We start from the raw sequence: 23161 nt of genomic DNA, 5'->3' as shown, positions 1-23161 counted from the left end.
AAGAATCATATGATCCTCTCAATAGATGCAGAAAAAGCATTTGACAAAGTACAGCATCCTTTCTTGATCAAAACTCTTCAGAGTTTGGGGATACAGGGTATATACCTCAATATCATAAAAGCCATCTATGAAAAATCTAGAGCAAATATCATTCTCAATGGGGAAACACTGAGAGCTTTCCCCCTAAGGTCAGGAACACAGCAGGGATGTCCACTATCACCACTGCTATTCAACATAGTATTAGAAGTCCTAGCCACAGCAATCAGACAACAAAAAGAAATCAAAGGCATCCGAATTGGCAGAGAAGAAGTGAAACTCTCACTCTTTGCAGATGATATGATACTTTATGTGGAAAACCCAAAAGACTCCACCCCAAAACTGCTGGAACCTATACAGGAATTCAGTAAAGTGGCAGGATATAAAGTCAATGCACAGAAATCAGTGGCATTCCTATACACCAACAACAAGACAGAAGAAAGAGAGATTAAGGAGTTGATCCCATTTACAGTTGCACCCAAAACCATAAGATAGCTAGGAATAAATCTAACCAAAGAGGCAAAGGATCTGTACTCAGAAAACTAGAAAATACTCATGAAAGAAATTGAGGAAGACACAAAGAAATGGAAACATGTTCCATGTTCATGGATTGGAAGAACAAATATTGTGAAGATGTCAATGCTACCTAGAGCAATCTACACATTCAAAGCAATCCCTATCAAAATACCATCCACTTTTTCCAAAGAAATGGAACAAATAATCCTAAAATTTGTATGGAACCAGAAAAGACCCCGAATAACCAGAGGAATGTTGAAAAAGAAAAGCCAAGCTGATGGCATCACAATTCCGGACTTCCAGCTCTATTACAAAGCTGTCATCATCAAGACAGTATGGTACTGGCACAAAAACAGACACATAGATCAATGGAACAGAATCGAGAGCCCAGAAATGGACCCTCAACTCTATGGTCAACTCATCTTCGACAAAGCAGGAAAGAATGTCCAGTGGAAAAAAGACAGTCTCTTCAACAAATGGTGTTAGGAAAATTGGACATCCACATGCAGAAGAATGAAACGGGACCATTTTCTTACACCACACACAAAAATAGACTCAAAATGGTCGAAAGACCTAAATGTGAGACAGGAGTCCATCAAAATCCTACAGGAGAACAGAGGTAGCAACCTCTTCGACCTCAGCTGCAGCAACTTCTTCCTAGAAACATCGCCAAAGGCAAGGGAAGCAAGGGCAAAAATGAATTTTGGGACTTCATCAAGATAAAAAGCCTTTGTACAGCAAAAGAAAGTCAACAAAACCAAAAGACAGCCGACAGAATGGGAGAAGATATTTGCAAATGACATATCAGATAAAGGGTTAGTATCCAAAATCTATAAAGAACTTATCAAACTCAACACCCAAAGAACAAATGATCCAATCAAGAAATGGGCAGAAGACATGAACAGACATTTTTCCAAAGAAGACATCCAAATGGCCAACAGACACATGAAAAAGTGCTCAACATCGCTCGGCATCAGGGAAATCCAAATCAAAACCTCAATGAGATACCACCTCACACCAGTCAGAATGGCTAAAATTAACAAGTCAGGAAACGACAGATGTTGGCGGGGATGCAGAGAAAGGTGAACCCTCCTACACTCTTGGTGCGAATGCGAGCTGGTGCAGCCACTCTGGAAAACAGTATGGAGGTTCCTCAAAAAGTTGAAAATAGAACTACCCTACGACCCAGCAATTGCACTACTGGGTATTTACCCCAAAGATACAAATGTAGGGATCTGAAGGGGTATGTTCACCCCGATGTTTATAGCAGCAATGTCCACAATAGCCAAACTGTGGAAAGAGCCAAGATGTCCATCGACAGATGAATGGATAAAGAAGATGTGGTGTATATATATACAATGGAATATTATGCAACTATCAAAAGGAATGAAATCTTGCCATTTGCAATGACATGGCTGGAACTGGAGGGTGTTATGTTGAGCAAATTAAGTCAGTCAGAGAAAGACATGTATCATATGACCTCACTGATATGAGGAATTCTTAATCTCAGGAAACAAACTGAGGGTTGCTGGAGTTGGGGGGGTGGGAGGGATGGGGTGGCTGGGTGATAGACATTGGGGAGGGTGTGTGCTATGGTGAGCGCTGTGAGTTGTGTAGGACTGTTGAATCAAAGACCTGTACCTCTGAAACAAATAATACATTATATGTTTAAAAGAGAAAAAAAGAATAAGATAGCAGGAAGGGAAAAATGAAGGGGGGGAAATTGGATGGGAAGACGAACCATGAGAGACGATGGACACTGAGAAACAAACTGAGGGTTCTAGAGGGGAGGGGGGTCGGGGGATGGGTTAGCCTGGTGATGGGTATTAAAGAGGGCATATACTGCATGGAGCACTGGGTGTTATACGCAAACAATGAATCATGGAACACTACATCGAAAACGAATGATGTGATGTATGGTGATTAACATAACAATGAAAAAAAGGGGAAAAAACGAAATTTATAATGAAAAGATAACTATAATCGGATATATTTGGAAATTTTAAAACGCTTTTAAACAACTAAAAGATCAAAAAAGAAATCACAGGGAAATTAAAAAATGTATAGAAGCAAATGATAATTTAAACACTACCATGACACCAAAAACTCAGGCAATAACTTCTGTGTATCAGAGGACACAATCAATAGAGTGAAAAGAGAACCATAGAATGGGAGAAAATATTTGCAAATTATTTATTTGATAAGAGGTTAATATCCACAAAACATAAAGAACTACAATTCAAGAACAACAAAAGGAAACAATCGAATTCAAAAATAGGCAAAGGACTTGCATAGATGTTTCTCAAATAAGATATATAAATGGCCAATAAGTACAAGAGAAAATGCTCAACATCCTAGTCATTAGAAAAATGCAAATCAAAAACCATGATGAGATACCACTCACATCCATTGAGATGTGAGTAAAAAATTTTTACATAACAAGGATGGGGAGGAATTGGAACCCTTGTGCACTTGATGGAAATATAAAATGATATAGTTACTATGTAAAACAGTATGGCAGTTCCTCCAAAAATTAAAAATAGAATTACTATATGACCCAGGAATTCCACGTCTCAGGACATATCCAAAATAAGTGAAAGCAGGGTCTCAAGGAAATATTTGCACATCCCTGTTCATAGTAGCATTATTCACAATAGCTAAAATGTAGAAGCAGCTCAAGTGTCCATCCACAGATGAATGAATAAACAAAATGTGGTCTACCATACAATGAAATATTACTCAGTCTTATAAAGGATGGAAATTCTGATACAGGCTGCAACATGGATGCATCTGGAGGACATTACAAAGTTAAATAGCCACTCATAAAAAGACAAATATTGTAGGATTCCACTTATACAAGATACTTAGAGTAGTCAAATTCATGGAGATAGAAAGTAGATGGTGGTTGCCAGAGGCTGGAAGGAAAAAGGGAATGGTGAGTTATTGTTTAAATTGGTACAGAGTTCCAATTTTGCAAGATGAAGAGAGTTCTGGAGCTGGATGGTGGTGATAGTTGCACAACAACATTAATGTACTTAATGCCACTGAATCAAACACTTAAAGGTCATTAGGAGTTAGGATGGACAAGAACAAATAATACTAAAATTTGTATGGAACCGCAAAAGATCCCCAAATAGCCAAAGCAATCTTGAGAAAGAACAGAGCTAGAGGAAGCACATTCTCTGCTTTCAAATTATACTATAAAGCTGTAGTAATCAAATCAGTATGGTACTGGCACAAAACAGACACACAGATCAATGGAACAAATCAGAAACAAATCCATAATTATATGGTCAATTCATCTACAAAAAAGGAAGCAAGAACATTAACAATGGGAAAGACAGTCTCGTGCTGGGAAAACTGGACAGCTACATGCAAAAGAATGAAATTAGACTCCTTTCTTACACCATATAAAAAAATAAACTCAAAATAAATCAAATACCTAAATGTAAGACCTGAAACCATAAAATTTCTAGAAGAAAACATAGTCAATAAGCTCTTTGACATCGGTCTTAACAACATGTTTTTGGATAGGTCTCCTCAGGCAAGGCAACAAAAGCAAAAATAACATGGGACTACATCAAACTAAAAAAATTTTGCAGTGAAGGAATCCATCAACAAAGTAAAAGGCAACCTACTGAATGAAGGAAGATATTTGCAAATGATACATACAAGAAGGAGTTGATATTCAAAATATATATATAAAAAACTCATACAACTCAACAACAAAAAAGCAAACAACTTGATTAAAAAATGGGCAGAGGACCCGAACAGACATTTTTCTAAAGAAGATGTACAGATGGCCAACCGACACATGAAAAAATGCTCAGCGTCACTCATCATCAGAGACATGCAAATCGAGCCACAGTGAGACACCACCTCACACCTATCAGAATGGCTAGTATCAAAAAGACAAGAAATAACAAGTGCTGGCAAGCATGAGGAGAAGAGGGAACCCTTGTGCACTGTTGATGGAAATGTAAATTGGTGCAGTCCCTACGGAAAACAGTATGGTGGTTCCTAAAATAATTAAAAATAAAACTGCCACACAATCCAGCAATTCCACTTCTGGATATTTATTTGAAGAAAATAAAATCACTAATCTGAAAAGATATATGCAGCCCTATGATTCCTGCAGCGCTAACCCAATAGCCGAGACATGGAAGTGACGTAAGTATTCACTGATAGATGAATGGATAAAGAAGATGTGGTATATATACACAATGGAATATTGCTCAGCCATAAAAAGAATGAAATCTTGCCATTTGCAATGACATGGATGGAGCTAGAGAGTATTATGCTAAGTGAAATAAGTCAGACAAAAAACAAATACTTTATGTGTGGAATCTAAAAAGCAAATGAACAGATAAAACAAAACAAAGAGACTCATAGATACAGAGAACAAATTGGTGGTTGACAGGTGAGGGGGTTAGGAAATGGGCAAAGGAGGTGAAAGGGATTAAGAGATACAAACTTCTAGTTATAAAATAAATAAGTCACAAGGATGTAATGTACAACATAGGGAATATAGTCAATAATATTGTAATAACTATAGTTACAGAGGGTAATGAGCTTTCAAGGTGATCATTCCGTAATGTATAAAAAAAACTGAATCACTATGTTGTATGTCTGAAATTAATATAATATGTATATCAATTATAATTTCATTTTAAAAGGTAGGGTGATAAGTTTTATGTTATATGTATTTTACCATAATTAAAAAAATTTAAAACCCACTACTAATCACACCCTGTGAGATGCAGCAAAATTGGAGCTTCTAGGGCCAAGGTCTCGCCATAAACGCTTACTTTAGAAACAAAAGAAGGCCAAAAATTAAAGCTAAGTGTCCAATTTAATAAGTTAGAAAGAAGAACAGCAGAGAGATCCAAGGAAAGGGAGAAGAGGAGATAAGATCAGAACTGAAACAGATTACATGGAGGCAAGAGACGGTACCTGAGGAGGACTAACAAAACAGAGAACCCAGTGGTAGAATGATAAAAAAAAAAATGAGTAATACTACAGATAAAAAGGGGAAATAATTGTAGATAAAGCAGAGATTAAAAAGGTAATAGAATAAATAGCTTCCTGGAAATAATTTTGAAAACTCAGACAAAATGGATGGAATCTCAGAAAAAGTATTTTACCAAATTAAGAAGGAATAGAAAGCCTTATTAGTCCTGCAAGTATCAAATATATTGAAGTGCTAGTTTGAAATCTTTCCATAAAAAAAAATCAGGCCTATATGGTTTTATAGATGAATCCTAACAAGCTTTCAAGGAAAACATCACTCTAATTTATTTAAATACTTCTGAAAACCAGAAAAAGAGGGAATATTTCCCAGTTTATTCTATGAAGCTAGTATAATTTTGAAAACCAGACAAAGACAGTACCAGAAAAAGAAATTACAAGACCATTTCACTCATGGGTGCAAAAAATCTAAACAAGATACTAGTAAACTAAATCCAGCAATGCATAAAAGACCAGTTTGCTATGATCAAGTTAGGTTTTCATAATAACGTAAAGACGTGTTAACATTAGGAAAGGCAATGGCAGACGGAAGACATAATAGGCATTTCACAGAAGAAGAAAAACATACAACAAATGACATATGAAGAAAGAGATGCTCAGCTTCGCAAGTGTTGGAGGAAATGCAATGCCAGACCACAGTGAAATACTATTTTGTACTAAAGTGTTATTAACAAAAATGGTTAATGTTTCACAATACCCAGGGTTTGAGAAAATGTGGATCAACAGAATTTCTTATTCATGGCTGGTGGGAATTTAATTAGTGTAAGCATTTTGGAAAACAATTTTGCACTTTCTTGTCATAGTTGAACGGTCACGTATCTTAAGACCTAGCAATTCTATCCCTAGGTACATGCCCAAGAGAAGCTCTTATAATAAGTCTCGGGACACATGCATAGGAAATGTTCATAGCAACCCTGTTCTTAAAAGTAAAAAAACAAAACAAAACAAAACAGAGAAGAAAAATAAAAAAACTGCAAACAATCCAGACAGGATCAGGAGGATGAATAAACTGATACATTGGCCCCCAAGAATATGATGCAGGAACAAAAATGACAAGGTACAGATATATGTGACAACCCAGATGAATGTTGCTAATATAATACTGAATGAAAAAGCAAGCTCTGAAAGCCTATACATAAAACCAGTTTAATAATTTCCAAAAATGAGCAAAACAAAACACATATTTTTAAGCAGATGTGTGTGTGTGTGTTTGTAAATATGAGATAAGACTAAATAACTAAGCAGACAGCCAAAAAATTTAAAATGGAGGGGTAAGTTCGAAGCGCAGGATAGCTGTTACCTGGTCAGTTGGGGAGGGTGGGACTGGGGGGAGGTTGGGGGACCAAGGGTAGATCAGAGGAGGAGCATATTAAGTAGTTAGAGGTTTGGTAACATTCTAGTTTTTGCATCAGTGATGTATATACAAGCATTCGTTATATTATAAACAAAAATAAAAATAAAATAAAATAAATAGAAATAGGCCTGCATGGACTCATGGGAACAGTGGTACCATGCATCACGCATACAGACAATACATATCCAGATATTGGAGTGCATGGTTGATTCACTTGGTTTTTGATGTAAATGGTCTAGATTATTGCTTCAGTTCCCCACTCTGTCAAGCGTGTGTGGGCATGACCTGATCAGAGCCAGAGACAGGCAGCTAGAGATATCAGACAGATAGTCAACCCAATACTGTCCTCCCGAGGGCTGACATGTATCTATAAATGTGGTGCGGGTGTGAGAAATTGCCCCCTTCTTTGCAGACTGATGGGCCATAACTGGACTGTGTTGTTTGCACACAAGTTGATGTTTCTGGAAGCCCTGATGTGGCAGAAATATTTGCAGGAATTCTACCCTGGAGAAGACCTGAGGGACATGTGAGTTGACTTCAAGCAAGGGCATGCGAACAACAGGAACCCTGTGGATTCTAAGATCCCTGTGTAGTCCCATAGAGGAACTGACTTTTCCAGCCTGGGGACACAGAGGGGTCCTTTAGGATTTTTCTGCTTTCCTGTCTCAGAAAAACAGGACAACTTCAAGACTTTACAGACAGTGTGCTAAGATATAAAAATGGGTTGCAGTAAAATGCAAACCTCATGGTAGATGTTTCTGTTTTCTATTTTTATCGATGGACAAGGGATCTTTCTCCATGCCACCCATTTAGTTGACCACTAGTCACATACTAACCTATGACACTTTCTACATTGCTGTTGAGCACTTCAAATGAATATCCTCCATGTCTCCAATTAGGATGTAAATTTCTTAAGATCAAGACTTGTTTTATCTTATTTTTGCATTTTCCATAGTGCTTTTCATGGGACAAGAGTTTAACGTGGGCATTTTGGGGCTGGTTACCATGGTGTTCGATGGTTTCATTCATTCATTCATTCATTCATTCATTCATTCATTTGACAGCTATTTCTTGTAAATGTGCTTATCATGTTGTGAAGAATGTCAAAATGTGGGTTGGAGAGGAGGGGGGCGTCCATTCACTGGGGGCCTGAGTGCCCCTCAGTGTCTTCAATGTCTCTATTGCCCTATTCCCAGAAAAACCCGGAAGGCCACGGAGATGCCTCCTGATGTCCCTACCTGGATAGATCCTGAAGAATCCAGTGGAGCTGCCAAAATATTGCCAGGTCAGTGTTGGGTCTCTCTGGAAGTTCTTCACAAAAACAGGGTTCAAGGCTTCAGACATGTAGACTCCATTTAAAATGTCTGGGTCTAAAGGGTGAGATTATAGAAGGAATTGCTGGGGAAACAAAGTCAGAAGCAATAGTGACCAGTTCTTCATCTGCTGACCACACACACACAGCCTGCAGTGATGCTGTTCACAACTGCCTGCTACCTCACACTCGGAGAGCCACACCAACACCCTCTAATCCAGGAACACTGAGCTTTCTCTCAGCCCAGACTTGTGTAGAATCCTTTTTCGTGTTCTCTTCAGTCAAGGAGGTTGGAGACTCAGTTTATACTCTGCAGGGCTTCTCAGGAAAATAGAGGCACAGCATTAAAACTCACAGTACAAGCTGATCAGAGAGGGCCAGGTGGTGGTGGGGCAGGGAGTTACCTTTGTTGTACACGTTGGTGGGCAGCTGCACGCTGCTGATGGAGGTGTTCACCATCAGGTTGCTGAAGTGTGCGTTGGACTCAAGGATAAACTCAGCCCCCAGCTCCACGTAATTGCCGTTTTCGTCCCTCTCGTTGATCAGGACAGAGTTGTAATAGTCAAACTAGGGTGGAAGGGAATGAGCAGGACAGACAGTATGGACACAAGAGGCCCACAGGGTGAGAGAGAGAAAAAGAAATGGCACAGTTGAGAGGACTCAGATGTGAGAGATGGGGTCAGACAGACTGATAGCATCCATACCAGCAACACCCATGGACAATGCAGGCAGTAATCTGCATCACGCATACAGATAATACATATCCAGATACTGGAGTGCATGGTTGATTCACTTGGTTTTTGATGTAAATGGTCTAGCTTATTGCTTCAGTTCCCCACTCTGTCAAGCGTGTGTGGGCATGACCTGATTGGAGCCAGAGACAGGCAGCTAGAGATCCAGGGTGAGGTAAAGAGACAGAGGCAGCCTCATGGGTTTCACCATTTTTTTTTTTTCCAGTGTGGGGAGCTCTTAGAGACCCAGAATGGTGGTGAGGCTTCTCTCTTTAAGAAACAGCCTGTGACCCCGATGCTCCTCTGAGGAGTCAGCAGTGTACTCTTTGGCTCTAACATGCAATGTTGGGGGGATTTCTATCTGTCCACAGTCACTTTCTACTTCTCCATCCGTTTGACATACAGAGCTGACCATTCACAATTTCCTCACTCTTGTGTTTTCCAATTTCAGTGTCTTTTCTTTTTTTTTTTTTTAATTTTTTTTATAGATTTTATTTATTTATTTGAGAGAGAGAATGAGATAGAGAGAGAGCACGAGAGGGAAGAGAGTCAGAGGGAGAAGCAGACTCCCTGCTGAGCAGGGAGCCCGATGCGGGACTCGATCCCGGGACTCCAGGATCATGACCTGAGCCGAAGGCAGTCGCTCAACCAACTGAGCCACCCAGGCGCCCTCAGTGTCTTTTCTTTTCCCTCAGCTTCTCCATGCCCTTTCTGCTCAAATCTCCCTCAGCCTGAGGCTGGCCCTACTGCCACCCTATCTGCAGGAGTGTCCGAGCCTCTGCCCCTTCCCTTCTGTATTCTTTTAACTCTGTTTACCAACTCTCATGGGCTCGTTACATGCCATATGCTAAAGTTATTTGGTCTACGACTTTCCTGACTTTCTAATCTTTGCAGAGGCTAGCACATTGCAGTCGGCAGTAAATGTTTATGGAATGGGTGGATTACCACTCTGTCCCCTGCTCCCCAAGTCTTGAGAGTTCTCTCTCCTACCTGGTCCATAAATCTCTTCTCAAAAGACCAGAGACCATTTCAGAATCAAACTATTGTAGGTTCATACAAATCTGTGCACATTAAAAGACAGTGTGGGACCTCCCACCTCCCCCCCACCCCCACTCCGTATCTTGTACTCAGGTGACCCTGGCCCTTGGTGGGGATTGGGCCATCGGTCATTATACTGTCCCTGCAGCAGGTCTGGGAGCAGGAGGACTCACCACCAGAGACTCATTGAATTCATGGTTCAGGTCAGCCTCCTCAGCAGCCTCTACCAGATTCTGCAGGACAGGAACACAAAAGGGAGAATGAATGGGCAAAACGAGGTCAGCAGGTCTTTAATAATTTCTCCTGCTAAGAATACACCCAAGAAAACTGAAAAGAGGTACTCAAACACTAACTTGTGCACAATTGTTTATAGCAGCCCTACTCACAATGGCCAAAAGGTAAATGCATATTACTCAGTGAAAGCAGCCAGTCTGAAAATGCTATATCCTGCACTCCAACTACATGACATTCTGGAAAAGGCAAAACTGTGGAAACAGGAAAAAGATCAGTGGTAGCCAGAGGTTTGTGGGGAGGGAGGAATGAATAGGCAGAAAACAGAGGATTTTTTAGGGCAGTGAAACTACTCCATATGATCTATAATGGTGGATACATGTGTCAAAACCCATAGAACGTACCACACCAAGAGTGAGCCCTCATGTAAACCATGGACTTTGGCTGATAATGATGTGATAATGTAGGTTCATCAATTGTAACAAATGTACCTCTCCAGTGGGAAGTGCTGATAGCTGGGGAGACTGTATTTGTGGGGGCAGGGGTATATGGGAACCCTGTACCTTCTTCAAAATTTTGCAGTGATCCTAAAACTGCTTTAAAAATAAAGTCTAGGGGCACCTGGTGGCTCAGTCGGTTAAGCGTCTGCCTTCAGCCCAGATCATGATCCCAGAGTCCTGGGATCAAGTCCCGCATCGGGGTCCCTGCTCCACAGGGAGTCTGCTTCTCCATCTGCCACCCCCCCATGCTTGTGCGTGTGCTCTCTCTCTCTCTGAAATAAATAAATAAAATCTTAAAAAATAAACATAAAAAATAAGTCTACTAAATGTGTGTATGTGTATATACATATATTCACATATGTATCTACTGTACACACATACATACAAATATATGTATTCAGTAGTCGAAAGATAGAAACAATCCAAATGTTCATCAACTGATGAACATCCCAACAAAATGTGGGATACTCATAAATGGAAACTTTTTCAGCCATAAAAATAAATGAGTTCTGATACATGTTAAGACATGGATGAAACTTAAAAGCATGAAGTGAAAGACTCCAGATATAAAAAGGTTACATATTGTATAATTCCACTTTTGTGAAATATCCAGAATGGAATATCTACAGACAGAAAGCAGAATAATGATTGCCAGGAGCCAGGGGGGTGAGGGAATGGGAGTGACTGCTTAATGGGTTACAGGGTTTCTGTTTGGGAGTGATGAAAAGTTCTGGAATTAGATAGTGATGATAGTTTCATGGAGTGTATCTCATGCCACTGAACTGTACACTTTAAAAATGGTTAAAATAGTAACTTTTATATTTATTTTATTTTCTTTTTAGAGAGAGAGAGCATGTGAGAGTGTGAGCAGGGGAGGAAGGGCAGAGGGAGAGGGAGAGAGATTCTTAAGCAGGCTCCATGTCCAGTACTGAGCCCAGTGCCAGGCTTTATCTCATGACCCTGAGATCATGACCTGAGCCTAAACCAAGAGTCAGATGCTTAACTGACTGAGCCAACCAGGCGCCCCACTGGTAACTTTTATATTATGTGTATTTACCACAATAAAAAAAAAAAAGAACTCTAGCATTGCAGAGCATCATGGGAAGTAAGGAAATTAAAGGAGACACAGATCACAGGAAGATCCTTTTTCATGAATTGGAAGAATTAATATTGTTAAAATGACCATACTACCCATCAGCTACAGCAACTTCTTTCATGACACATCTCCAAAGGCAAGGGAAACAAAAGCAAAAATGAACTTTTGGGACTTCATCAAGATAAAAAACTTCTGCACAGCAAAGGAAACAGTCAACAAAACTAAGAGGCAACCCAAGGAATGGGAGAAGATATTTGCAAATGACATATCAGATAAAGGGCTGGTATCCACGATTTATAAGGTACTTCTCAAACTCAACACCCAAAAAACAAATAATCAAGTCAAAAAATGGGCAGAAGACATGAACAGACACTTCCCAAAAGAAAATATACAAATGGATAACAGACACATGAAAAAATGTTCAACATCATTAGCCATCAGGGAAATACAAATCAAAACCACACTGAGATACCACCTTATACCAGTTAGAATGGCAAAAATCAACGAGGCAGGAAACAACAAATGTTGGAGAGGTTGTGGAGAAAGGGGAACCCTCTTACACTGTTGGTGGAATGCAAGTTGGTACAGCCACTTTGGAAAACAGTATGGAGGTTCCTCAAAAAGTTAAAAATAGAGCTACCCTAGGACCCAGCAATTGCACTACTGGGTATTTACCCCAAAGATACAGATGTAGTGAAAAGAAGGGACACATGCACCCCAATGTTCATAGCAGCAATGTCCGCAATAGCCAAAGTGTGTAAGGAGCTGAGATGCCCTTCAGCAGATGAATGGATAAAGAAGATGTGGTCCATATATACAATGGAATATTACTCAGCCATCAGAAAGGATGAATACCCATCATTTGCATTGACATGGATGGAACTGGAGGGGATTATGCTAAGTGAAATAAATCAAGCAGAGAAAGACAATTATCATATGGCTTTACTCATATGTGGAACATAAGGAATAGCACAGAGGACATTAGGGAAAGGGAAAACTGAAGGGGTGGGAATCAGAGGGGGAGACAAACCATGAGAGACTATGGACTCCAGGAAACAATCTGAGGGTTTCAGAGGGGAGGGGGTCGGGGGATGGGGTAGCCTCGTGATGGGTATTAAGGAGGGCACGTGTTGTGATGACCACTGGGTGTTATACGCAAATAATGAATCATGGAACACTACATCAAAAACTAATGACATACTGTAAGGTGACTAACATAACATAATAAAAAAAGTGGGACTAATAATACCAAAAAAAATGTCCATTTTACCCAAAGTGATCTATAAACTCAATGCAATCTCTATCAAAGTCCCAAAGTCATTCTTTACAGAAATAGAAAAAACTACTGTAAAATTCATATGGAACCATAGATGACCTTGAGTAGCCAAAACCATCTTGGGCAAGAATAACAAATCTGATTTCACATCACACTTTCCTGATTTCAAAGTATATTACAAAGCTACAATAATCAAAGCAGTTGATAGTGGCACAAAATCAGACATATAGACAAATAGAACAGAACAGAGCCCAGAAATAAATCCATACATTTACAATCAACTGATCTTTAAGGTGCTAAGGACACACAATGGCAAAAAAATAGTCTCTTCAATAAATGGTGTGGGGAAAAGTATCTACATGCAGAAGAATTAAATTGGACCCTTATCACACACCAAATATGAAAATCAACTCAAAATAAATTAAAGACCTAAGTGTAAGAGTTGAAATTATGAAATTACTAGAAGAAAGCATAGAGAAAAAGCTTCTTGACACTGGTTTTTCTTTGGGGGGGCATAAGATATCAAAAACACAGAGAACAAAAGTGAAAATAGAAATGGGATTGCATCACCCATACCTACTTTTGCTTTTGTTGTCTGCATCAAACCAGAAAGCTTCTGCACACCAAAGGAAATAATCAACAGAATGAAACTACGGTTGGGAAAATTGGAGAGCTACATGCAGAAGAATGAAACTGGACCACTTTCTTACACTGTCCAGGAAAATAAACTCAAAATGGATTAAAGACCTAAATGTGAGACCTGAAACTATAAAATTCCTAGAAGAAAACACAAGGAGTAATTTCTTTGACATTGACCATAGAAACATTTTTCTAGATATGTCTCCTCTGGCAAGGGAAACAAAAACAAAATTAAACTTTTGGGACTATAGCAAAATAAAAGGCTTTTGTACATGAAAGAAACCATCAACAAGACAAAAAGGCAACCTACTGAATGAGAAAAGATATCTGCAAATGATATATCTGATAAGGCATTAATATCCAAAATATACAAAGAATTTATACAATGCAACAGAAAAAAACCCCAGAATAATCCAGTTAAAATGGGCAGAAGAACTGAATAGACATTTTTCCGAAGAAGACATCCAGATGGCCAACAGACACATGAAAAGATGCTCAACATCACTAATCATCGGGGAAATGCAGACTAAAACCACAATGAGATACCTCTTTACAGCTGTGAGAATGGCTAAACTCAAAAACACAAGAAATAACGAGTGTTGGTGAGGATATGAAGAAAAAAGAACCCTTGTGCCCTGCTGGTGGGAATGCAAATTGGTGCAGCCGCTGTGGAAAAGAGTATGGAGGTTCCTCAAAAAGTTAAAAGTAGAAGTACCAGATGATCCAGTAATTCCACTACTGGGTATTTACCCAAAGAAAATAAAAACACTAATTCAAAAAGATATTTGCTTCCCTATGTTTATTGTAGCATTACTTACAATAGCCAAGGTATAGAAATAACTCGTTTGCTCATTGATAGATGAATGGATAAAGATGTGGTAAAAAATAAAATAGAATATTACTCAGTGATAAAAAAGAACGAAATCTTGCCATTTGCAACAACATGGACGGACTTAGGGGCTGTATTGCCGAGTGAAATAAGAAAACTAATGTAGAAAACTGATGCACAGCAATGTGACTTTAGTTGACAGTATTGTATTGTGTTCTTGCAGTTTGCTAAGAGGGTAGATCTTGGGTGTTCTCATTACACATACAAGAATAAATAAAGGACAGAAGGAGGGAGGGAAGGATGGAAAGAAGGAGGGAAGGAAAAAGTAACTGTGTGAGGAGATGGATGTTGATTGGCTTGGTTGAGAAGAGTATTTCACAATGTATATGTATATTTTTGGGTCATCAGTTTGCACACCTTAAATATACACAATTTTTTTTAATTGTCAATTATACCTCAATAAGTCTGGGGGAGGGGCGGGGTAGAAAGGACCTGAGCTCCTATTCTGGCTTTGTCAGGGTGCAAGCCACTAAGCCTCTCAGAGTCTCTATCCATACAACTGTATATTAGGTAAAATAATCCAACCCCCAAACCCTAGGATGTGAGGAAGAAATTCCACAGGGCAAAGATAATTTTAGTGCTGCTTTGCAGGAAATTTCCCCATGGATGCCCCTGTAGAAGGGCCTGTGACTGAGGCCCCAATGTAACCCCCAGGCGGGAGAGGGTCTGGTGCTTGGAGATCTGCAGAGCAAGCACTCTTTTGGTTGGTTTTCCTCAATCGAAGCCGTGGGAAAGACAGTGCAACCGGAGCCCCAGAGAGCCCAGGGCCCTGGCCTCTGGGAGTGCGCCAGGATTGCTTTTGCTCTAGCACCACAAGGACCAGCACCCGAAGTGGTGCATTCTTGCATCCCGATGTCTTTGCCCAGAGAGGTGTTTTAAACAGCACTGCAGATAGAAGGAGGCAGACATTACTGCCCGTGTTGGTTGTATGTGAGATCAATGTCCTCCTGCTGTAGCCTGGGATGAGCTCTCCAGTCCCCAAGTTATCTTCTCTGATGCTACGATCCCTCTCCCCTAAGCTGTAGAAAAGAGGCTGCAAATTGTAACTTGTGGGAAAGAAGGCCCCAGCGACTCTGACACTGATGCTTCACAGAATATGGGTTTTGATGGGGAGGTGGGGAGCCAGGCAGGCACACTGGTCAGGCTGCAGCTTGCTCTCTCCCCAACCCCTGCCCTCTGTCTCCCCTGCACAATCTACCATCCTAGCTCCGTCTCCTCTCGCCTTGTTTTCCTGGTTCCCCCAAGAGAGGCCTTTTGGGGATAAGACTGGTCTTGGATGGCCAGATTTCTGGCTGGGTGGAGCAGGGACTGTGTCTCTCCAGCCAGCCAGGTCTCCGCAGACATTGGGTAGGTGGATGTGCAGTGTGGGAATCACCTGAGCACGAGCCCAGCACTATAAGTACCTCTGCTGGCTGGGTGGCCTTCAGAGCACGTGGGTGCCGTGAAGGGTGGGTTGATATGCAGAAGAGGAGAGCATGGCGGGAGGAGTAGGGGAAGGAGAAAAGGGGAGCAGAGAAAAGGGAGAGGAGATGAGGGAGCTTGCTTTTCGAGCTCTCCATCCAGCTATATTCCCTTCCAGCCATCAGCCATCCATCCATGCCCCTGTTCATTCAGCTGGTGACCCCCAAAACTCTTACTCTGTACCTGCTCTATGCCCGTCTCTGAATATGAGGTTGTGACGCAGAACCCCTCTTAACACTGTAGGTTGACCCTATTGTATTGGACACGGTTCCCTCAGGCAGAGCTCAAATTCCAGCCCCCACCTCTCTTCCCTTTATTCCCAACATTTTCTCCTTTACAAGGATCTTTTGGCTCATGAAGATACAAGGCAGACACTCATAAGGTAGGAAGAGGGGATAAAGGGGCACAACATTGAGGGTCATTTTGGTGTCATGGGGGCTGGGGTGGAACCCCCCACAAATCATAGAACTTAGAGTACCTTGACAGCCTCTACTTTCCTGCGGAGCATGGCTTCCATGTCCTCTGAGAACTTCCTCACCAGCTCTAAGCCATTCACCTCCAAGATACTCAGACTGGGCTCCACATCCTTGTATTTCTGTGCAGGAGAAGTGGGAGAGATGGGCACCTGTAGTCCTGTAGATGATTATGTGTGGCCTCCATCTTCTCAAGTAGTGCATTCACACCTGTGAAGTCTTGTTGACTCAACAAGAGGCAAGGACAGCCTCTCCCCTTCTGGTATAATCTCCCCCACTAACATTAATAGCTGACTTTTATCAAAGTTCTCTCTGTTCCAGGAACTCTGGACATTAACGTTGTGGTTAATATCCTTAAAAGGGAGTAGACTGAGGCTCAGAGAGTCAACAAACTTGACCAAGGTCACACAGCCAGTGAATGGAGGACCTGGGATGGCCCAGGTCTCCCAGATTTCTTTATGCAAGCATGCTGCCTCCCTGGGGCTGCTCACAGGGACTATGAGACATCAGTTCATCTTTCCCTGATGTCCCGTGGTATCAGCATGCCCCTGCTCGCAACCATGTGAACTATAATTCTCACTGCCTGGGCAGAGCTCAGCAGCAGTTGTAAGTATTCATTCTGCTGAAGGAACTGGAGAACCTAGGAGAGTTAAGAGAGCTGGGTTCAAGTCTGCTCTCTGGGCCCGCAAGGAGATAATCTCTCACCTACTGTTTATGTCACTAATGTCTAATGACCCCATTTGGCAACCTAGTGGCCATGTGACCTCAGGCGAGTTACTCAGTTTCCTCATCTATAAGATGTGACATCTGCATGGCTTTAGAGCATGCTCACAGAATGCTTTTACCCAAAACGGCCACGTCATTATTGCTGTATCTGCCTCACCCGGGGTTGGAGGGCACAAATGAGAAAATCAAATGGACCTGGTGCTTTGCTGGGTGGAAGCTCCACGTGAGCGGAAGTGGGTCCGAGCTGTCATTGCTAGAGTGGCCTGTCGTGGGCTTGGGAGAGGGAGCCACCCACCTGGCCCTGCCCACTCCCTCCAGGCCCGACCAGCAGCCGGAGGAAGGGGCTGCAGTATGGCCACACACAGGCATAAAACCTGAGATTTGCTCTTAGCAACATTTAGAAAATGGTGAAGATCGTAGTCACTTCATGAAGTTGTGGTGAGAATTAAATCGTGAATATAAAGCTCTTAGCAAAAGGTAATAATAGAGAATGGCAGGCTGTTATTAAATCCGGTCTGGGAGTTATAAATATCAGAGAAAATGATCTTTATAATCCAGTAAGAGGACAGACTCGGTATCAATCTGCAATAAAGCAATTAATAAAGGCGAGGGGGAGCTGGTGCACCGTCCTGCCCATCAGGCCCTGCTTCCTGCCCGGGTGCCAGACGTGGGCTAGACCTCAGCGAGGGCCCCATGTGGGCGCTCTGCAGCGCCGGGCATGGCTGGAGGTCCTGAGAGCTGGAGGTCAGGGAAGCTCTCCCCGCAGAGGGCCACAGTCCTGCTCATCTACTTCTCCTGCCCAAGCAGCCCCTGCAGGCATTGCGCCCTTTCTCCGGCCTCCCCATCCCTTGCTCACAGGTGTCATGGCTACATCCCACTCTGCTCACACCTGCTCCCTCTCCCTTTTATTCTTCACAGAACCCCCCCAAATAAATCCCTTGCCCATCTGATTTCATCCCTTGCCGATTTGATTCCATCCAGCCTCTGGGGGATCTGAGCTGACCCTCTGCTCTTGGCCACTCCACCCTACTGCCCCCACTGACTTGCTCTGTGACTTGGGCAAATCATTCCCTTCCTGGGCCTCAGTTTGCCCATCTGAAAATGAGGAGAAAGGATTAGATGATCTCTAAGACCCCTTACGGCATGGACATTTGAGGATTAAAGGACTCTGCTTCTCCACCAGGAGAAGTCCCCGGCTGACTGCCCTCTGACCACCCTGCACGCTCCCCGGGTGGGAGTTACTGACCTTCTGCAGCAAGAGTGAGCCGGAGTACTTGGTCACGGTGTTATACAGGTCCCGGCCGAAGGTGTCTGCCCACAGCTTCACTCTGCCGGGCAACAGAAGTGCGCTCAGCAGCTGCCCTGAGGTGGCAGGGCGGACAGGCTGGGAAACATAGCCTGACACCAAGCCCCCAAGGGTTCTGATTTGTGAGTGAAGAATAGAGAGGATAGAAGGGGAAGAGGCTGTGGACGGGCCCAGGCCAGGGTGGGGAGGACCCTAAGGACAGAAACAGGAACTACTTGGCACCACAACTTCTCAATGGACCATGCCCTTCAGTGTGCCCTGCTCAAGGTCACTACCAGCCACCAAATCCTCTCTTGAAATTTCAGAGGGGACATGAGGCTGGGGGCAGAGGAAGAGGCTCTGAGCTTCTTCTGCGGAGGCGAGAGCAGGCCAGGCAGGGAGGGTGTGAGAAGGCCACCCTTCACCCGGGGTGCAGGCAGCTTCGTGGAGAAGCCCTGACCTCCCATCCATCCCTGGAAATGCACTAAGATCCCGCCACCTGGGCAGGCTGGTGGCATCCTGCGGTGAGTACACAGGACCTCATCTGAGCATCTCCGGATGGAGCAAAATGAGCTTGTCCACATGATCCTGTCAAGGTTGCATTCATGCAGTAACCAACCAATAATTATTGAGGTCCTACTATGTGCCAGCCATTGCACACAGTGCTGGAGCCACATCGTGGTCCTTACCTTTGTAAAACCCTCAGTGAGAGGGACACCCCTCCACATACAGATAGCATAATACATGTGTGAAGCTGAAGGGCGCCAACAAAGCTTGGGGAGGGGTAGTGGTGGTGCCAGGAGGCTTCTTGGGACAAGTGGGATCTGAGTTCAGTGTTAGAAGTTTGGGAGAGTTGAACTTGCCAAAGAGATTTGGAAGAGATTTCCAGGTAGAGAGTATAGAAGAGCTTGGAGGAGTCAAAATTGACTTCAGGTTTCTAGCTTGGGTGGTTGAGCTGATGATGGTGTTATTGAATAAAATTAAGAATATCAGGAAGATCGGAGGGGGGTGGTACAAATCGGGGAGGGTGGAAGGTGATGAGGGTCCCTTGTGATATGTAGAATGTGAACATCCTTCCTGTTTCAGGGCTACTGAGTGCCATAGGGCAGGTTGTGCACTGCACAGCTCCAGAAGGCACCAATTGCATTATATCTTGAAAGACACACACTTGAATTTAAAACCTCACATGATCTTCAGGAAGAGCTGTCCATAGGCAATGCGTATGTGAGTCTAACAAGTACAGGCAGGGCTGAGAGAGTCATTAGCACACAAGTGGGAGTTGAAATTCTGAAGGTAGAGGGATTCTCTCAAGGAGATGTGTAGCATGAGAAGAGCTGTGAGTGGAAGACACACCCTGGGGGACACCAACAATCTCAGGGGCAGGCAGAGGGAAAGGATTGGTTGAGGAGGACAGAAGTTTCATTCAGGTGCCTGAGGAGACCCAGGAGAGCTCATTGATTGTCAGGGAAGTTGAGTCATCGAGATTCAAGGAAAAGGGAATCCAGGGAGAGGAGGCCAGGAATGTCTAGTGGATTGGGCAGGGAGGAAATCTTTGGGGATCTTGGTGGGAACAGATTTGGGAGGGCAGTCGGAGCCTGGCAGGGGGTGGAGGCTGAGGGCTGAGTGGGAAGGGAGGGCATGGCTGGATGCGAGGAGATGTGGTGTCATTGGGGTGCACAAGACTGAGAGGGGGATTCAGCAGGGGAGAGAGGAGGGCTGGTGTCAAGGGCCTGGCAGAGGTCCGGCTCCCGGGGAGAGGGTGGGGGCAGATGCAGGCAGGTTTGAAGGCCAATAATCTCGGCCAACTGTCGAGGTTTCTATGTCGATGGTCCAGTCTGCAGTTCTCCACAACCAAGACCTGGATTCCAGCCACCTTTACTCAGCACTCAGCCTATCCCCAATGTCTCCTTCTGCTATTAGTTGGTGTGTGTTCTGGGGATAGAAAATTATTCTCAACATCTCCCTCAGCAACAGACAGTCATATGGCCCAGCAGTGGGGGAAGCGTGGGTCAAGCTGACCTGAGTTTAAATTCTGACACTTCCGTTTACTGCCTATGTGAACGTGGGGAGGTCGCCTAACCTCTCTGAGCTTGTTTCCTCAACTGCACAGCACCATGCCAGGCTTTGAAACTACTAGTAGAGGCTCTGCAACCCAGCGTGAACAGTGCTGCTGAAATCCACCGCCCACAACACGCGTTGTTCGGCCTCCCGGTCCCCAGGGCTGTTCAGACGTGAGGCTGGCAGCTGGCTCTGGCAGCCTGACCATCATGCTGGACTTGAGTGGCCGGACCCAGGTATGGACTGAGCGAGCTGCCCCTGCCGTCTGGAGTGCTCCGCTCCCCACGTATCTCAGCCATGTCTTTTTTTAATAGGCCCACCAGAGCAAAGGACTGAAAAACAGACAGTCTCAGCAATTCAGCTTTATACCAAAGTGCACATGACTGATAGCAGATTCCTTCCTGGAGCTGGCCTGAGCGACAGGATGCAGAAGGGGGTCTGGGAGGAGGCATGAAGGGAAGACGATGACCAAAGTCCAATTTTCCTCAGCTCCTGGCTGCATGAGCCATTTGGTCTGTTCAGAGCTGCTCTACTCTTTCAGAGTGTCAAAACCCCAATTTCCTCACAAATCCTTAGGGAGCTGTGGTGATCGTTTTGAGTCAGCACAGCCCTTACTCCCAGTGGCCTAATTGCAGAGATTATCCTGGAAGGAGCCTCCCTCTGGCCCGCAGGTGCTCCAGCCGCTGCTTGCCTTCCTGAGGCGTGAGGCCCTTGAGATCACTTCTGCCTGAAACCAGCACAATGGCAGGCGGGGCTCCAGAATGGGAGTCGGGTGGGAAGAGGGGAGGGAAAGGGACAGTGGGCAGTGCAAGCCCCAGGGGAGAGCTCGAAGGAGGCCAGAGGTCAGGGGTAGGAGGGTGGGCAGAGGCTTGAGCTCTCCAGGGGGAAGAAAGGAAGACCAGAGCCAGAGGATTCTATGGAGTGGGGGCTGACGCTTACGTTTCCAGAGGAATCTTGGTCTGCCCGCGTGTGGGGGACAGGAACGTGCTGGAGAGCAGCAGGAACAGCATGACCGCGGTCTTCGGCAGGGAGGCCTGGGCCACCGGCCATGGGCAGCAGGGCCTCCTGAGGTGGGGGGCGCTGGTGTCTAGGTGGAACCTGGGGAGTCCTGGCATGGTGTCTCTGTGTGGCTCAGGGTGAAGGGAGGGAGAGAAGAGAGTGGCCTCCGACCACCAGCTCTGTCCGCCTGTCATCCAGATCCTTGGGACGTCCCCAGGCCTTCTGCCTGCTGAGTCCTGGCAAGCCGGGGTTCCCCCAGCTTCCAGTCTTGTCTTGCTACAACGCTTGGCAAGGGCAGGGGCTTCTCTCTGTCCTGCAGAGGAGCAGTGCACAGAGAAGCCGCCCCACCTGACCAGCAGGCTCCAGGAGGGGGCTGATGATCTGGGCCGGGGGGGGGGCGGTTATGACAAAATGAACCCGTTAATCTGCTGGCCTCTCCTCTAATCCCCTGCCTGACAGCAGGGAGGAGGAGGTGGCAGAAATGACCTCAGCAGGATTACCCTGATTCCAGAAGACAGGGCTAGGTTCATTCCATTAGGGCTCAGAGCACAACCTTGTACTTTAAAGAGGCAGAGCTCTTCCTGTAGACTTGTTCCTTCTGGACCCAAGGGGAGGAAGATGCTGGGACACTGGTCCGAGAATGACAGGGGACGTTTGTCCAGTGCTCTGACTTACCAAGACATGTCACAAATTGACGTTTTAAACCCGAGAGCCATCCTGGGAGGTCAGTGTCATCATCCCTGTTTTCAGGGGGCCTCTGAGGCACAGGGAGTCTCAGGGACCGAGTTGGGACTCCTGTCTCCAAGCCTGCTGCCTTTTGACGAGGCCGTCGATGATGTCAGCATCCTATGCCCCCCCCCCCCCGCCCGTGTGCTCCTGGCTTGAGGCTAGGGGACTCATTTGCTGGGAAGCTGAGGAAGCCTCAGGGCTCCTCCCCGAAGGGGCAGCACGTTCCTCTGTCCAAATGTTTCGGTTCTATTTGCAAAAGTAAGATAGTCCAACTACCAGTGGTTAATAGCTCCGTCTCTTGCCATTCCCACTTCTCTGTCTGATTTCCTGTTAGGTGGGTGATGTCTGAGTGCCTGTGGGCATTTGGGAGATCCGGCTAAGAGGAAGTTGAATCGGGGTAACATTTAATTTGGGCTTGGAGGGATATATTTCTGTAGCTCAGCGCCACTTCCTTGTAGAGACGAGTTATTTGCAAGCAGCGGGTGTAGAACTGGCTTCCAGGAACACTCATTCCCGCCCGTGTTCAGTATCACTGTGCATCAAGAAGGGCAGGTGCAGCCCAAGTTTGTCACCATGTGAGTGTCCCACAGCACCCGCCGTTGGAAGTACGTGGGAGCGCAGGGAAAAATAAGGTTTGAGATGCACTGAGCCAGAAGCTAGGCTGGCAGATTCTTCCGAAGATCAAACAAGTACAATTGTCAACCAGTTCTCTCGTGTGAGGGAAGTTGTCCGTGTTGAATGTCTGTAATTATAAACAGGCCTTACATCGTCTTCTCTTCAGACT

At 44.3% G+C, this 23161-nt stretch overlaps 1 protein-coding gene across 1 annotated transcript in view; it reads right to left on the bottom strand.

The window, feature by feature from the left end:
* CACNA2D4 (calcium voltage-gated channel auxiliary subunit alpha2delta 4) overlaps positions 1-21764 on the bottom strand; it is a 130819-nt gene extending 109055 nt beyond the window's left edge. Inside the window, exons 1-6 of the mRNA XM_025851828.2 lie at positions 21589-21764; positions 18553-18634; positions 16586-16702; positions 10189-10248; positions 8651-8813; positions 8173-8304 (exon numbers count right to left, since the gene is read on the bottom strand). Of these exons, the coding sequence (XP_025707613.1) occupies positions 8173-8304; positions 8651-8813; positions 10189-10248; positions 16586-16702; positions 18553-18634; positions 21589-21764 (730 nt within the window). The remainder of the gene's footprint in view (positions 1-8172; positions 8305-8650; positions 8814-10188; positions 10249-16585; positions 16703-18552; positions 18635-21588) is intronic.
* Between the last annotated feature and the right edge of the window lie 1397 nt (positions 21765-23161).

Source organism: Callorhinus ursinus, unplaced genomic scaffold (assembly GCF_003265705.2).
Source record: "Callorhinus ursinus isolate GAN/ISIS: 27379988/994484 unplaced genomic scaffold, GSC_fseal_2.0 scaffold74, whole genome shotgun sequence".
Taxonomy (NCBI): Eukaryota; Metazoa; Chordata; class Mammalia; order Carnivora; family Otariidae; genus Callorhinus; species Callorhinus ursinus.
Note: the sequence above shows the minus strand (reverse complement) of the source record. Positions and strands in the feature narration are given on the sequence as shown.